Source organism: Dermochelys coriacea, chromosome 5 (assembly GCF_009764565.3).
Source record: "Dermochelys coriacea isolate rDerCor1 chromosome 5, rDerCor1.pri.v4, whole genome shotgun sequence".
Classification (NCBI taxonomy): domain Eukaryota; kingdom Metazoa; phylum Chordata; order Testudines; family Dermochelyidae; genus Dermochelys; species Dermochelys coriacea.
The window spans coordinates 99,024,224-99,040,381 of record NC_050072.1 but is presented as its reverse complement, the minus strand read 5'-3'; the positions used below and the strand labels follow the sequence as shown (position 1 = coordinate 99,040,381).

Here is a 16,158-nt window from a genome sequence, read left to right as displayed (position 1 = left end):
AACTAGATAGTATTATTAAGCAAAATCTTTTCAAACAGAAAATTATACAAAATTATGAAAATATACGAAAGTTGCTCTTGAGTTCTTCGGGTTCCGTTCCAGATTTTTGAAATCTGTATGTAAGTGTATCTTTCCACCCCAAGTGGTCTTATAAATGGCAAAATAAAGTACACATTTCTTTTCAGCTATTACCACCTTTTGCAGTCCTCCCATCAAATCTTAACAATTAGGAATGTATGAGTCAGATCCGTTTCACAGGAACTGGTGCTGGTGATTCAGCAGGCAGCATTCATCACTGCAAATCTGAATTAAATCAATGATCCACTGGTGCTGAAAGGAAGCACTGTCTTATTGGAAGTATCATCATTCACAAAAGACATACATATGGAGTTGTGACCACTTGTTAGCAAAGATTCCCTGGCATTTTATATAAGAGTTAAGGGATTAATGTGGCTAGCGTGGCCAAATACCAGTGTGGCTGATTATTGTAACTGTCCTTACATAGTACATGCACTTAGTGTGAATAGAACTGTTAAGAAAGGCTTTCACAGTAAGCAAAACTTTGAAATAAATCAGTCAGGGATGAATACGTTGTATCCCAGTTATTTTCATGGTATCAGGTATATCATTATATCTTCACTGGAGGAACAATCAGAACAAGGAGCTGGGCAGTATGGAAGGAAAGAATTCAGACATAAATAACCAGAATAATAGTAAGATGAATGAAGAAAGCAATTAGCCAAACACAGGGTTTGGGACTTTGTTTCTAAAACGTTCTCTTTTTTTCAAGTTTACTTGAGCAACTAAATCCTTCTCCAGATTCACAAACTACTGTACACTGGAGTAGTGGCCAATACAAAGGTCTTGCTCCTGGTCTCAGTGTAATCAATAGCAAAGCTGTCATGGAGCCAAATGCTCAGCTGGGGGAAGCTGGTATAGCTCCACTGAAGTTGTGGAACTGTGTCAATTGGCACCAGCACAGCATATGTCCCATTGCCTTGCAAGTGCTGGACTGCATACAAAGAAAGCAGTGACATGGCAAAGCTTTAAAAACCTACCTTGTCTCCTTCTTCTACCTCACAAATTTTATCTCCAGTTGCAGGGTTATAGACTGCAAATTTTTTGCCATTAGTTGCATCATGCCATTCATTATTTATAAATATCTGCAAGGAAATAAGGAAACCAAGAGTGGAACATCATCAATAACACAGATATCATCGTAGTTTATTACCTGTTGCAATGAAATATCAGTATAGTATCATCTGATAGCTGAGAGCTATCCAACAATCCTTTTTTGTTTTAGGTCCCTAGGCATCAATGGGGAATAGGCCCCTTCGATTTCTGCAGAGTAAATACAGATAAATAAATTTGGAATTTTAAAGAATTTGAAAATTTCAGTAACATTCACCTATCTGTTTTGAGTCACCAATGACTTAAAAATGCAGACATTCTCTCACTTCTATCCACTTTCACAACTACTGCAGCTCCTCTAGTATTAATAAACCCCTTCAACATGGTAGGGACGGCAGATGGAACGGTGTAGCAGTATATTCTCCTGTCCTGCTCTACAGGCATACAGGGATCTCCTTGATCTGAGCTCTATGCTGCACAGGGAATGTAAACTCCCTGTATAGCCCTCTTGAAATCCTATCTCCCCTTTGCCCAGCACAACCACACAGGTTTTACTGCCACGGGAGCCTTTGTGTCTCAGAGGCAGATGATTTGTCACCTAACAGAAGATGACAAACAACTAGGTCAGAGCAGTCCCTATAGATGTTTTGGAAAGAGCAATTTTATTTAACCATTTATCTAACTTCTTTCATTTCCTTTCAAACAACATGTGTCTCTGAAATGAAAGACAACACTAAAGTGCTGCAGTCAGTTTAATGAAATCTACAACAAAGAAGGAACCATTGAGGCATAATGCAAGAGCAAGAAAATATGGTTTGTACACTCCTCTACTTCCATATCACAGGAGAAAAATAAAAAGGAACACTAATCTCTGTGATTTTATTTCCAAATCCCTCTGGCCTGCGGACTGGTGCTTCATTAAATATGATCCTAATAAAAAACTTATTTAAAAGCAGAAATGTAATGCTATTAATCTTTTACAGGAACTAAAGGATCTATTTCATTTCATGGAGGAGTATCCACAGATCAAGAGGCATTTACTAAAATGACACTGCTTATTTAGCCAAAACATGGATTGTCTTTGTAATGATTAGATCTTAAAGACACATTGCACATATATTTCAAAATGCATGCAACAATGCTGGAAACTTATTAAAACTGTTATAATACTATACATTATTGTGTTATTTAAGTGAAAACATTGTTCAATATTGAGATATATTTTAAATATACTGGGTCAAATTGCATTCTCAGCTATGTGGGGGAAACCGCACTGACTTCAGTAGGTTGCACCATGAACTGAGAGCAGAAAATGGTGCACGGTAACTCATTTCCATGTTAATTCTAGAGTATTACTGGTGGATTGTGAAACAAGGTCGATAGTTAAGGTTGACTATGTGTTTTCATTCAAAAGGAGTCCCATATCCTTCCAATCAGTGTTTGAAATTATGTAGGGTATGATGAAGGGCTTCAGAGCAGCCCTGCATCATCCTGCAGGAGCCCTTCCCTTGTTCTGCACACACACTGAGAGTATCCTACGGTTGTCTAGCAAAGGTTTGTGTGGGACAGAATTTCTTTGTTGTTTCAGCCCCCCTGACAATCTGTATAGTGGGGGTGCAGAGAACCATTGAACCAAACTGTAACACTGTATATGATGCAAACCACGTCAAGCCAGGGGGTGCGGCAATACGCCCAGTATTCCTAGTTCCAGCACCTATGTTTGTTTTATCATTTAAAACAAAACAAAACAAAACAAAACAAAACAAAAACCCAACATTAGGAATCAGAGTAGCAGCTGTGTTAGTCTGTATTCGCAAAAAGAAAAGGAGTACTTGTGGCACCTTAGAGATTAACAAATTTATTAGAGCATAAGCTTTCGTGAGCTACAGCTCACTTTTCCACCAAATGCATCCGATGAAGTGAGCTATAGCTCACGAAAGGTTATGCGCTAATAAATTTGTTAGTCTCTAAGGTGCCACAAGTACTCCTTTTCTTTTTGTCAACATTAGGAAGTTCACACAAACACAAAGTGAAGCTCTCAAAAGTCTGGCAACACAAAAGTGAAGGCTGTATGTATGCATTACAATAGTATGGGCCTATTTTTCTGCTGGTGCTGAGCAGCACCAAATTTACACCAGCAAGGAACTTGGTGCTTGGTCTTTAAATTACATAACCACATAGTATTTTTAGGCAAGATGGTTACCAACTTTAGTTCCCAGGAGAGCTCCACTTTGCAACCTTAATGTTCTTTTAATTATGTGTATGTGTGTGTGTGTGTGTGTGTGTGTGTGTGTGTATTTTAAAACGTATCTGCTATAGTGTTATATATTTTGTGAAAAGGGGATTTCCAATCATAGGAAATGAGAAAAAAAATTAAGGTTTTCTGATATACCGTAGTTTTTGTGTGATTACATCACCACCCACTTTGAGTGTCTTCATTGGATCCCCGTCATCCACAACATCAGATTAGCATTTCTTGGCCTTACACAACTTCACTCCATCCTATATCTCTGATTAAATCTTTTATCACGTCTGTCTCACCATTTTCCCTCTATAAATGACACCAGACTTGATATTCCATGTATCTCTTTCTCTCACATTTTTCTCTGTGCCTTATTCCATGCTTTTGCTTTGCCTGGAATACCTTCCTCATCCCACGTAACCAAACCAGCAACTGGTTCTCATTCCAATGATTTCTAATGACTAACTTCTTGCATGGTCCACACTAGAAGTGGGCTAGTATGTGACATTTAAAAACAAACAAACAAACCAAACCAAACTAGTAAGCTATTCTTCCCTCTGGGTATCCCGTCTTATTGGTTTCTGTCTTTTCGATTTTAAGCTCTTATATAGTACTGAGCATGTTGTTGGCAATTAACAAACAAAAAATGTACTGTGGCAAAGCAAAGATAATCAAACTGGTTTATGCAGCAACCTTAAAACTGCTGAGATCACATCCAAAGATTATTTCATATTTGCCAGGAACTGCATTACATATGTAGCTTTAACCTTTATACAGGCAGAAAGAGCAGCACATGCCAGTGTTCCTTTTTATAGCTGGAACAACCACCCTCACGCACAGATAGGAACATTGAGATATCCTGGCACAGAAGCACACTTTAATAAAACTAGATGGAATGGATATCATTATCCATCATCAGTATCATTAAACACACAAATCACGTCACTCACACAGGAAAACATTTGATTATCTTATTAGCAAATTCACTCTCACTCTGGAATAATCCCCCGCAAGAAGTAAATATCTGAATTCCTTAGAATGTCTGGATGACAACAGAGTCAAATGTGAGCACTTTCTTCAAAGACAGCAGAGAAGTTTCAGGATTGGCAGGGATAAAATCGCCACCCAATCTTATCTGCTTTTTACTCTGAATTTTGTAGTCTGTTCCATATGGCACTTTCCTTCCCCTTGGTATTAGGCCACACTGATCGTCCCTAAGCTGACTGCATATGTTCTAAAACTACACAAAATGAGGATTTCATAAATGGGTAATTCTGTCTCTCTCCTTCGTGTTCAGTTACTTGTAAATCCTGCTTGAAGGTTAGTACGAGTCCCTGTACAGCCGGTATAAACAACATCTCCCTATAAAATGCTGTGAAAGAAACCAAAGCAGTTGCTATCAAAAAGTCAACATTTACCTACAATTACCAGCAAGTGGTGTTGGAGATACTGCAGTTATTTTCTTTTGTAACTATAAGGAAAATTTGACATCTCACAAGTCACCATGGTAAATTAGGGTAAGTGTTTTTCTTTATGGTGAACATTATACCTTGGTAAACAGATTATAATAGTTTTGCATCAAATACTGTGATCTCTTTTGTGCCTTTAAGACATAGCCTCTTTTTGAGAGTGGTGCAAAACTGGACTGGTCCAGCAGTTGCTGAGGGAGTAAAACAGGAAAAATGCCTCCTCATATATGTCAGATCTGTAGGGTTTAACTATTGAGTGCCTGTAAAATTTTAACATTGATATTGAATTTTAAAAGAGCCCAGCGGGAAGTAAGTCACTCAACAGTCAGGTGAAATTCAAGGTATTGGTTTCTATATAAATGTTAACTAGAAAAAGGTTTTGTTTATTAACTGGGCTAGATCCATACTCCATTAAAGATTTCTTCACCAGCTCTGAAGAGCTAATTTTTCTTTCACAAAAAGTCAACATTTTTTGGTGAAATGCCTCACAAGCAGCATATAGTTTGGTTTAGAAAAGGAAGTAGGAAAAACATCAGTAAGAAATACCCTAGTGGGTAAAAAGATTAGTGCTCACACTGGTGCTTGCTGTTACCTTAGCTAGTCTTTATTGTGGGCATTATTATATAAGACCACAATAGTAAAAATAAGTACCATCCACTATCAAGTCTTCTCTGTCATCTGTGGATCCAGATCCCTCACCCTCTGCATTATATTTTACAACAAGCTCTAACTCTACCACTGTCGTTCGTAGTGGAGGTTTTCTAGTGGGCATATCTCTATGATCATAGCTAAAACCATCACCTTCTGGCACAAAGCTCCTCTGTCAGTCCCTCATATTACCACCATGGAGCCAAACTCAGAGGGTGCAGAAAGACAAAGCTGCAGCAGAATGAGCATGAGAAAGATTTATTCCCATTTTCAATATCACACTGTTCTATAGCTCAGCCTAGTAGGAATTTGTTTTAACTTGCTTGATTTACCACAGGGCAGAAAGCAGGTAAGGCAGTTATAACAGCAGAATAAATGTATTTATCACATGGTCTTGCAATTTAGCATGTGGATATCACCACCACATATACTGTGCAACAAAGGATTTAAATTAATTCGGGAGAATGGAGATTGTTTTCCTCAAAAACTAGATATATTACTTAAACTGACTGTGACCAAAAAAATGGTAAAGGTGGATATTTTGATAAGAAAACCTCAAGTCCACAAAAATGGTTCCTAAACTGGGATGCCTACTATCCTACGGTTATATTTTTGTACACATTTTAGATTATACCTCTACCCCAATATAACGCGACCCGATAGAACACGAATTCAGATATAATATGGTAAAGCCATGCTCTAGGCGGGGCGGGGCTGCGTGCTCTGGTGGATCAGCGCGTCAGTGTGTCTGGCTCCGACACGCTGCTCTGAGCAGTATGTTAAGGGTGCTGGGCCGGTTGGATAAGGCAGAGAGTCTCAGGGGTGATCAGGGGACAGGGAGCAGGGCGGGTTGGATGGTTTGGAGGTTCTGGGGACAGGGCAGTCAGGGGACAGGGAACAGGGATGTTGGCGCCCTGGGGGGCCTGTTAGGAGGTGGGGGTGTGGATAAGGGTCAGGGTGGGATCCAGCCCTGACTGGGATGATTTAGTTGAGGATTGGTCCTGCTTTGAGCAGGGGGTTGGACTAGATGACCTGAGGTCCCTTCCAACCCTGATATTCTATGATTCTATGATTCTGAGGGTGATTAGGGCCGCGGGGGTCTCTGGAGGGGACGGTCAGGGGGCAAGGAGTAGGGGGGCTTAGATACGGGGTGGGTCTTGGGAGGGGTGGTTGGGGCGGGGGAGGTCTCTGGATGAGGTAGTCAGGGGACAAGGAACCGGGGGCTGGATGGGTCGGAGGTTCTGAGGGGTCAGTCAGGCAGCGGGAAGTGACTATTAATAACGGAAATGCTCGAGGCCAAAGAAAGTTCGATACAATGCAGTTTCACCTATAATGCGGTAAGATTTTTTGGCTCCCGAGGATCGCGTTATATTGGGGGTAGAGGTGTATTTGTATAGGTATCCAAAGAGATATATGCACAGCCACATTGATGCCTGCAGCCAACAGTGCCTGAATCTCAGGCTTGTCAAAAGTTGTAAAGATAATAAAGTACTATACGACTTCCTAGCAATTTCACATGGTTGATCCTAAGGAGTCCATATGAAATTGTGGATGCTGTGAGGGGGCACAGATGCACAGCAGTCAGCTGGTTAACAAGAAAAAATCCTATGTAGTCACTAGCTGTGTTGCCAAGAAAAGAGACAAAGTAAAAGGTAAAGATTAACATAACAGTGCTGTGTGATGCAACAGTATGCCAATTTCATGTCTGTCTGTGAAAGGAGTAATAGTAAAATGTACTATTTTGGGAAGTTTTGCAAATATTGGTTTAAGTACTGCATTTAGAGTACTAACACAATGGTATTATTTTAGAGTCCCTTACTTATTATTATTCCTAATGTCATTTCCTCCTAATCCTAACCTTTCACTATATACAAACCTGTACAATGTACAAGAACACTGAAAACTGCAGTATCCCAACAGCTCCATTAGGATACATTATGACTTTGCTTATACAGGAATGAACTAAAGAAAATGGTGCAAAAAGCCCAAATCCAACCTATACTCAATGTTACGTATGTTGTAAGACTGGGAGCTATTTTTTCCAGAGTATGTTGGCAGCTATGCTCCTTTGGAGTGTACGCTGCATGGACACATGGGCTGTGGTGCAATGAAAACAGAAACAGCTAGTGCACAAGCCAACGTGAACAGATGCTGCAACAAAGATCAGCCTCTGGCTTGCTTGAATTGCAGTACACTCGTTGCCCATGCTTGCAAAAGCAGTAGCAGTTATCTTGCATCATGTTGTGGTAGTTTGCTGTCAGATATCTAGGTCTTCCATAGTAAGGTATTTCTTTTGCCAGATGTTCACCCACTGTTGCACATGCTGCATGGGTGTTTATAGAAAAGCAGTACTTGTGGCACTTTAGAGACTAACAAATTTATTACAGCATAAGCTTTCGTGAGCTACAGCTCACTTCATCGGAAGTGAGCTGTAGCTCACGAAAGCTTATGCTCTAATAAATTTGTTAGTCTCTAAGGTGCCACAAGTACTGCTTTTCTTTTTGCGAATACAGACTAACACGGCTGCTACTCTGATGGGTGTTTATGTTCACCTGTAAGGATTGGATACGACTCATTGGGTTTAAGAGTTTTTGACAAGTCAAATCTTTGCAGCAAGTAACTTTTTACTTAGAAATGTTATGGTGTGCATGGTAGAGCTATTGTTTTCACTGAGATCTTCAAGTAAGATGGCAAGTCTCATAATGACCATAGAACTAGAAATCAACATTTGTTGTAATGGATTCTGACACTGTTCTAAAGCTTTGTATTTCAAAATACAGACCCAGATGGCTAGCTCTATGGCAGCTGCAAGCAAAATCTCATTTGATTGGCATTCATCTTCAATGATAAAAGTATAGTAAAATCCTGATTCTCCAAATTCTCCAAGTCATTGCAGATAATCAGAAATGTGGGAAACTGGCAGCTCTGCAAGGGTTTAGCTTCAGCCTTGTGAGGTTTAGGCAATATTGAAGTCTTAAGGTCCTTGTCTGGGGATTTTATTTGCTTACTTTCATGGTCTGAGCATAGGACCGGGAGCAAGGAACTCCTGAGGTCTTATCCTGGCTTTGAGAATGATTTGTTCTATGGCTTTGGGCACCCTTGCTCTTTTTATGGCTCAGTTTCACAATCTGGGAAATATAGATAATATTTCTCCATCCCATAGGTATATTGTGAAAATTGATTAGTGTTTTCAAGGCACCCTTAAGACAAAGAGTACTATTATCTTACTATTGTTATTTATCACACACAGACAGCATTTGATCCACAGAGGGCTTGGTGTGAAGTGGAACCTACTGCAGCTCTGCAGAAAGAGAGAAGAAGGTTTCATGGGGTTGCACAGTGTGCACATCTACTATACACTCTGCAGGACCTCCTTATGTGGGTGAAAAAGGGTTTCTAAGAGTGGAACAAGGCAGGATTATCTGCTGCGTGAATCCTCTGGCAGTTGGTCCCCAACTGGCAGCTGGCTACTCTGCAAAGGCTTCAGGTCCCAAAAGTTTCAATAGCAACTGAGGAGTGGTTCCTAAACTACTCTATGGATTCAAAATGAAATTCCTCATCCCCAGCTCTGCAGCAATCCTCAGCGTGCACCCATGTTACTCAAACTGGCCTCTACAAATTGGATTTACCCCATGTTTATCCTTTAGCAAGAAAGATTTCCATCTAACTGGATATAATTGTTGCCTGCTGTAAGATAGTGGGCACATATGCCAGCCAGGGAAGGTAAAATAACCCCCCCCCAAATAATAAACCAGTTCAATCCAAGGTTCTTTCCTCAGGGCTGGCTTTTATCATCACAAAAAGACTCAAACAACATAAAAAAAACTTAAAACACCTGAACCCAGCAACCAGGTCTCAGTAAGTTGGGAGGGGAAGAGCACATTCTTCTCTACAAGTAACCTTTTCTAGGTATTCTATAATTCCTGCCATGGAGAGACTTCTCTCTAGGAGCCATCATATTCCCCCACAGTACACTCACTACTTAGGCTACCCATTATATTGTTCCAAAGGTGGTCACCTGACTCCCTGGTCATGTGCGCTCAAGACTTGCAGTCCTTCTTGGGAAACTACATTTCCCAGAACGCCTGCTCTTAAGAGGCTCAAGGTCCGTAATAGGAGCACTGTACCTAGTTACACTAACATTAAATCAAAAATTTGAAACACAATATTGAAAAATAGCTGGTATCCACTCATATACACTCTTACCGACTGTGATAGTTGCTCCAAGTTTATAGTCCTGTACTAGAGTTGCCAACTTTCTACTCGCACAAAACCGAACACCCTTGCTCTGCCCCACTCCTCTTCTGAGGCCCTGCCCCCCAATCACTCCATCCCCCCCTTCTGTCGCTGACTCTCCCCACTCTCACTCATTTTCACCGGGCTGGCTCAGGGGGTTGGGGTGCACGAGGGGGTGAGGGCTTCGGCTACAGGCTCTGGGGTCGGGCCAGGGATGAGGGGTTTGGAGATGCAGGAGGGGGCTCTGGGCTGGGAGTGATGGGTTTGGAGGGCAGGAGGGGGACCAGGGCTGGGACTGAGGGGTTCAGAGGGTGGGAGGGGGATCAGGGCTGAGCCGGAAGTTAGGGTGTGGGAGGGGGCCAGGCTCCGGGCAGCGCTTACCTCAAGCAGCTCCCGGAAGTAGCGGCATGTCCCCCCTCTGACTCCTATGCGGAGGCATGGCCTGACAGCTTTGTATGCTGCCTCATCCGCAGGCACCTCCCCTGCAGCTCCCATTGACCATGGTTTCCGGCCAATGGGGGCTGCAGAGCTGGCGCTTGGGGGGGGCAGCATGCGGAGCCTCCTGGCTGCCCCTACACATAGGAGCTGGAGGGGTGACATGCCACTGCTTTTGGGAGCTGCAGGTAGCCTGCCTTAGCTCCACTGCACCACCAATCGGACTTTTAACGGTCCAGAGAGCTGTGCTGACCAGAGCTGCCAGGGTCCCTTTTTGATTAGGCATTCTGGTCGAAAACCGGACACCTGGCCATCCTATCCTGTACATTTGTGGTTGTTTGATGTGGTATGAATGGAAAATCCCACCAATTCAGCTAAACCTAAAGAGTTCTATGGACCATCAAAAATCAGTCAATTAAACCTGAAACACTATTAAAGGGAATCTGCAGGGTCTGATTCTGCCTCACTTATTTTGTGCTAGATCCACAAAGCGACTTAAGTATTGCAATGCTGAGCATTGCAGTGCTTCTCTTTTAGGCATCTTGCCACCCAGTGAAAGCCACAGCCCCAAATTAGGCGCCTAGGCCCTATACAATGCATAGGGAGAATTAGGCACCTAAGATTGGGACCCACAAAAGCCAGCATGCTGCACGGGGAGCCATCTAAGCTAGTCACTCAGAAATGATGAGGAGATGGCTATAACGTAAACCCTTCCCCTCTCTGAGAATTAGGTGCCTAAATTCTGGGATTCTCAGCCATGAACTGTCTGCTGGAGTTAGGTGTCTAAGCCATGTTTTGCAAGAAATGCCAAGGAGGCACGCAAGTGAGGAAAAAGGCCTCTCTTATACATTTTAGCACTCACCCAGGACATTGGAGACTTTGGTTGAATTCTCCTCTCTGTCGGGTGTGGAGAATGGGGTTTGAATACAGGTCTCTCACTAACCTGGGGAATACTCCAATCTCTGGGCCTTAGAGTCATTCCCACTCTCACATTGGCCCAGTGCATATTTAATTATTCATACACATTAGAACAGCTGCAGTAGGAGACACAGAGAGACCTGCAGACTAGAACATCTCATAATCAGCTAATCAGGACCTCACTTGAGAGGTGGGGGAAAAAAAGTTCAAATCCCTGCTCCACATCAGGCAAAGGAGGACACTGAACCCTAGTCTTCCACATTCCAGGTGAGTGATCTAGCCACAAGCTAAAGGCTGAGATGGAGGAATCCTCCTCATTCTCCCTCTGCCCCGGGGCTGTATTGCATGGCAATGCCTACTGGATCAGATGAAATAGGCAGGGGAATGCCTAGTCTGAGGATCTTGCTGGGATTGAGGCATAAAATAGGTGCCCAGGTGCCTTAGAACGAGCAGGCTGTGCGCATCCTCACTGGCAGAAACACACCTCCTGTAAGGTGGAAAATCAGGCACCCAGGGATTTTAGGCACCTACAGGATTAGGTGGCAGCTGAGTAGGGATTTGATCCTTTTTTAAAAATTTGAAACCATTTTATTATTTCCTCTTTGCTTCTAGCTGTAATGATTAAAATACATTTTATATTTATGTTTCACTTTTCCTTTATTTACCATAAGTGATTTAACTTTTCACACACCATGTTCTTCCCTCAGACACTGTAAAGATCAGCGGTGGCAAGAGAAATATTATTTTTTCTGCTACCTTATGCAATTTAACTACCTGATAAGTAACTAATTGTGCTTTGATACCTGGCTGTTGGAGTGCCATAGGAACTGCTCTTTTCAGAAGCATCACAACAGAAATAATTTGTTAAACAATCATTGTCTAATTCTTTAGTGTAACAAAGTAAAATATTTACCAGTACATATGAGCCAATCTTACATACCTAAAATACTCACTAATTTCTTGAACACATCTCTTCAGGAGTTTTGGGTATAGAAGGAATTCAAGATCATGCCCCAATTCAGGATCCAAACTCTCTTTGACAATTTAAAAATTAATCCATCCAAATTAAGAACATAAGAATGGCCATACTGAGTCAGACCAAAAGTCCATCTAGCCCAATATCCTGTCTTCCAACAGTCGCCAATTCCAGGTGCCCCAGAGGGAATGAACAGAACAGACAATCAAGTGATCCATCCCCAGTCACCCATTCCCAGTTTCTGGCAATTGACTCGAGTGTGTTAAATATCTCTTTAGAATGCTTAGTTCATGCTTTATGAGAAAGGTACAGACTATGATCTGGGAATACTTATATCATCATAGAAATACCTCTGGATTAAATGGATTAATTTATTTAGGGCCACATTGCTCCTGATTGTAGAAAAACCTGTGAAAGGGGCCCATGGTGTGAGGAAAAGTCCATGAGGGTCCCCTGGAGAGTTTTCCCTAGATCGTTCTAAGAAGGGCAGGGGGTGCAGTTTGTTGTACAGGAGTCCAGTCCCTGGAATCTACAAATATTTGAGAATCTGCTGGAGTCCAAGGAGATTGAAGATTGAAAAGTTTGTACAACTGCACTGGTTCTAGGCCCCTCAGGTCTTTCTGTGGATCCCTGAAGCTTAACTTCAATAATGCCATATTACCTGGGCTTTACCATCAGCTGGTTCTCCTTGAAGCCCCATAAAGGGTCTTGGGGGGAGTGCTAAAAGAGTCAGTCCAGCCTTAGGCAATATTAGCTTGTCAAAGAATTAGTCATGAGTTGGTAGTGTGGTATTAGGATGATGTATTTGTAACCTTGGGTATGCTTCTCACCCCCTGCCCTATCCTAGTCCCCTCATCCCAGCTCACCATCTCATTTTATGTGGTCTCCTGGTCCATAGACAGTCCTCAGTGAGATTTTGGAAAAGGAGGAAAGTGCTATGAAGGGCAGAGGTGAATCTGGTTCCCTCTACACGTACAGCTGTGAATCATGATTGGAACCATTATTATTTACATATTCAATGATCTTTTCATATGCTGGATTTGACCCTTTGTTCAATCCCTGAGTACACAATAATGCACATGAAACTGAATTAGTTGAAAGCTGTACACCTTTACATATAGGGAAACACCTTCCTCGTGGCAAAGTCTCTGACGAGGCTCTTGTGCATTAGTTATTTCAGAAAAAAGATGAAACACTCAAGAAATATATTCCTATTAATACCCTTTTTAGATGGCAATGTAAAAACATCTGATATGACGACTCTTCTGTGGTTACCTACAGAATCTGTCCTATTAATGAAAGTTTTTTCTAAGTGAGCTTATGCTGGCTAAGAAAGAAAGCAGTGGGGAATGGGGAGGAATATTCCAATTTATGCTTTTCAGATCTTCAATAACTTGGGGCATCACCTTGTCCTCATTACTTTTTGTTTGTAGTTTAATTCAGCAGTTGAAAATGCATCATTGCAGTTCCTAAAATATCTTTCCTGGATTAAGCCCTTTATACTCTGAGACAGGAATAGCCGAAGTGAGCTATCACATAGCAGAACTATTCTGCACTTGCACAGTTTTAACAGCCTGTTAAATATTTACAAAATGAGATCCCAATCCTGAAGTCTTTATTCATGAAAAATAGACACCAACATCAATTTGGGGTTTCCCTGAAAATGGGGTGCAGAGTTGGGTTCAAAAGAGCTGACCTTGAGTGGCACTGAGCTCTCCAGATTATACCTTAATGTTTGAAAAGAAGTCAAGTTTTGACTCTAGTGAGAAGTTAAAATTCAATCCCATGCATATTTGTATTTTGGAAAAATTGAAGTTTAGCTCACGAAGTCGCAACAAGAACACTTTCTTGATTGTTTTACTTGGGAACTTTTCTGGATAGCAGTAACATACTATGTGGCATTTTGGTGTGTGTCCAGAATCTGAGATAGGCATGGCCAGCAAAAGCTACAATTGTTACAGAAGTTTCTCAGTTTCTCTTTATTGCTGTATTTCACTTTGCTCTACCAAACACTACCTGAAAGTCTGAGATTGCAGAAACTAGCAATGACTTTGCTGTTTGTTCAAAGTTCAGACTCTCTTGCAACTCTATGTGCATTGTGGTATGAAACACAAAGTGTTTTTTTAAGACAGGAATACAAGTCTAGTTTTAGGGTTAGCCCAGAGGATCCATTTCATGCTTACCTTATCTGTGTTTTTAAATGAGTATGGAAAGAATTTGCTATTGTACAAGGTCCCTGGTAATGCTGACTAATTAGCAATGGTGGACTTTAGCTGTTTTATTGATAGTTACTTGCTTAGCAAGACAAACAGGTTTATTATCTGTGGGAACATATGTCAAATGCAGGAGGACCCTTGCTTTAGTTTTATTAAAAAACAAAACAAAACAAAACCTTCCTCCAGACCAACATCATTGGCATAATTCTTAAAATCTGTCTGTAAATATCGCAGTTTATTTAAAAATTAGACTACTTGTTAACATATTCTACAATTATCTTTTATTTTCTTTCTGTTCATTGAAATGATGTAAATGTTTCCTTCTCTGGGTCATTTACACTTTCCAGGATACTTATGACCACAGGTCTTAGCTTCTGAAAAAAATATGGACAGCACACCAAAAAATAGTAGTATAAAACTTACCAACTCCTTGGAAGAGTTTCTCAAGACAGAAGAGATCAGAGATTGTTTCCAGAATTACACTATAAGAATTAAATCTAGAAAAAGATTTGTAAATACACAATTGAATTAGTGAGACGAGGTGGGTGAGGTAATATGTTTTATGGGACCAACTTCTGTTGGTGAAAGAGACAAGCTTTCAAGCTTACACACAGCTCTTCAGAAAACATATTATTTCACCCACCTTGTCTCTCTAATATCCTGGGACCGACATGGCTACAACACTGCAAACAATAATTGAGTTAGTGTTATTTCGATGGTTTGAACAAAACTACTTACGGTAATTATGTATATAGTCTTATATGAATGCCTAAGGCAAGTTAATAAACATGCATACTAACCTTAGTATACTTAATTTTCAGATCACTGAGTGGTGCAGGCAGAGCTGGAGCAGAGTTGCTATCTGGGATTTGTTTTTTCTTATTTTCAGTTGACATGTTTAGTTAGTTCCTGAAACACAGGTGAAATGAGGAATCAGAGTAGCTGAGTGATTTTGTCCTGACTGAGCATTTAGCTTCATTTGTGCTATTTTGTCTGAACTGGCTATGGTATATTTGCATACAAGACTATGATTGGATGAAAGGTTTCACTGCAAAAAGAAAATGACACTACTTATTTCTAACACCAAGGGCACCAGTGTTTTCACTTAGGTTGAAATCTGTATGATGCAAATTCTTCAGAAATAAACTGTATTGAAAGACATTATGAAAGTTTGCAAATATTAGAACATTTCTTGTTCATACCTGCAAAATATCTTTCTTAGATCAGGCAGGTCCAGAAATTCGAATCTGGGCTCTTCAGCTTTGGAGGTAGAGACAAATTTTTTAATTCTGGATGCAGGCAAAGCCTTTCGCACGAGAGAGCCAGGCAGAATAACTTCCAGAGCTGTAAAGTACTCAACTGTGATTTTAATATGCTTGGAACAAATCACAATTCCTGTTGATAACACTTATTGTTGTAGAACATGTGGAATGAAAACTAATGTATTAATATAAGGTCCTCATACGCTTACCAATACCAAGTAATTTAAGGGAGGGACAAAATGATGGACCTGCCTGATCCAAGAAAGAAAATTTGGAGATAAAAACAAAAAATTCCCTATTTCTTTTCCGAGGAAGCTCCACAAATTGTGAGTAGCATTTTTTCAGCAGTGCCCACTAGAAAGGGTATCTGAATTTATTCAAATAACAATGTGTAATTCATTAAGAAAAGTGGACTGCTGAAGTACTATTACATCCAGTACCCTCCGTCTGCTGAAGGAGGTGCCCACTGATGCTTGTGTATGTGTAGTTTCTATTACTTAGTGTGGAGTAAATGTGTTTACTCCACACATCTCTTCATAGAAAGCATGAAACTTCTGTGCCCATGAGGATGCCATCACTCTTGAAGAATGAGCATTGAGTTTTTGTGGAGACACTATTCTGTTCA

The 16,158-nt window shown here is 40.9% G+C and overlaps 1 protein-coding gene across 1 annotated transcript in view; it reads right to left on the bottom strand.

Annotated features, from left to right (window-relative positions):
- The window catches only part of ALDH1A1 (aldehyde dehydrogenase 1 family member A1), a 52,371-nt gene extending 37,110 nt beyond the window's left edge, over positions 1 to 15,261 (bottom strand). The window contains exons 1-2 of the mRNA XM_038402410.2: positions 15,072 to 15,261; positions 1,059 to 1,163 (exon numbers count right to left, since the gene is read on the bottom strand). Coding sequence (XP_038258338.1) covers positions 1,059 to 1,163; positions 15,072 to 15,167 — 201 coding nt within the window. The 5' untranslated portion in view covers positions 15,168 to 15,261. The remainder of the gene's footprint in view (positions 1 to 1,058; positions 1,164 to 15,071) is intronic.
- Positions 15,262 to 16,158: the final 897 nt, after the last annotated feature.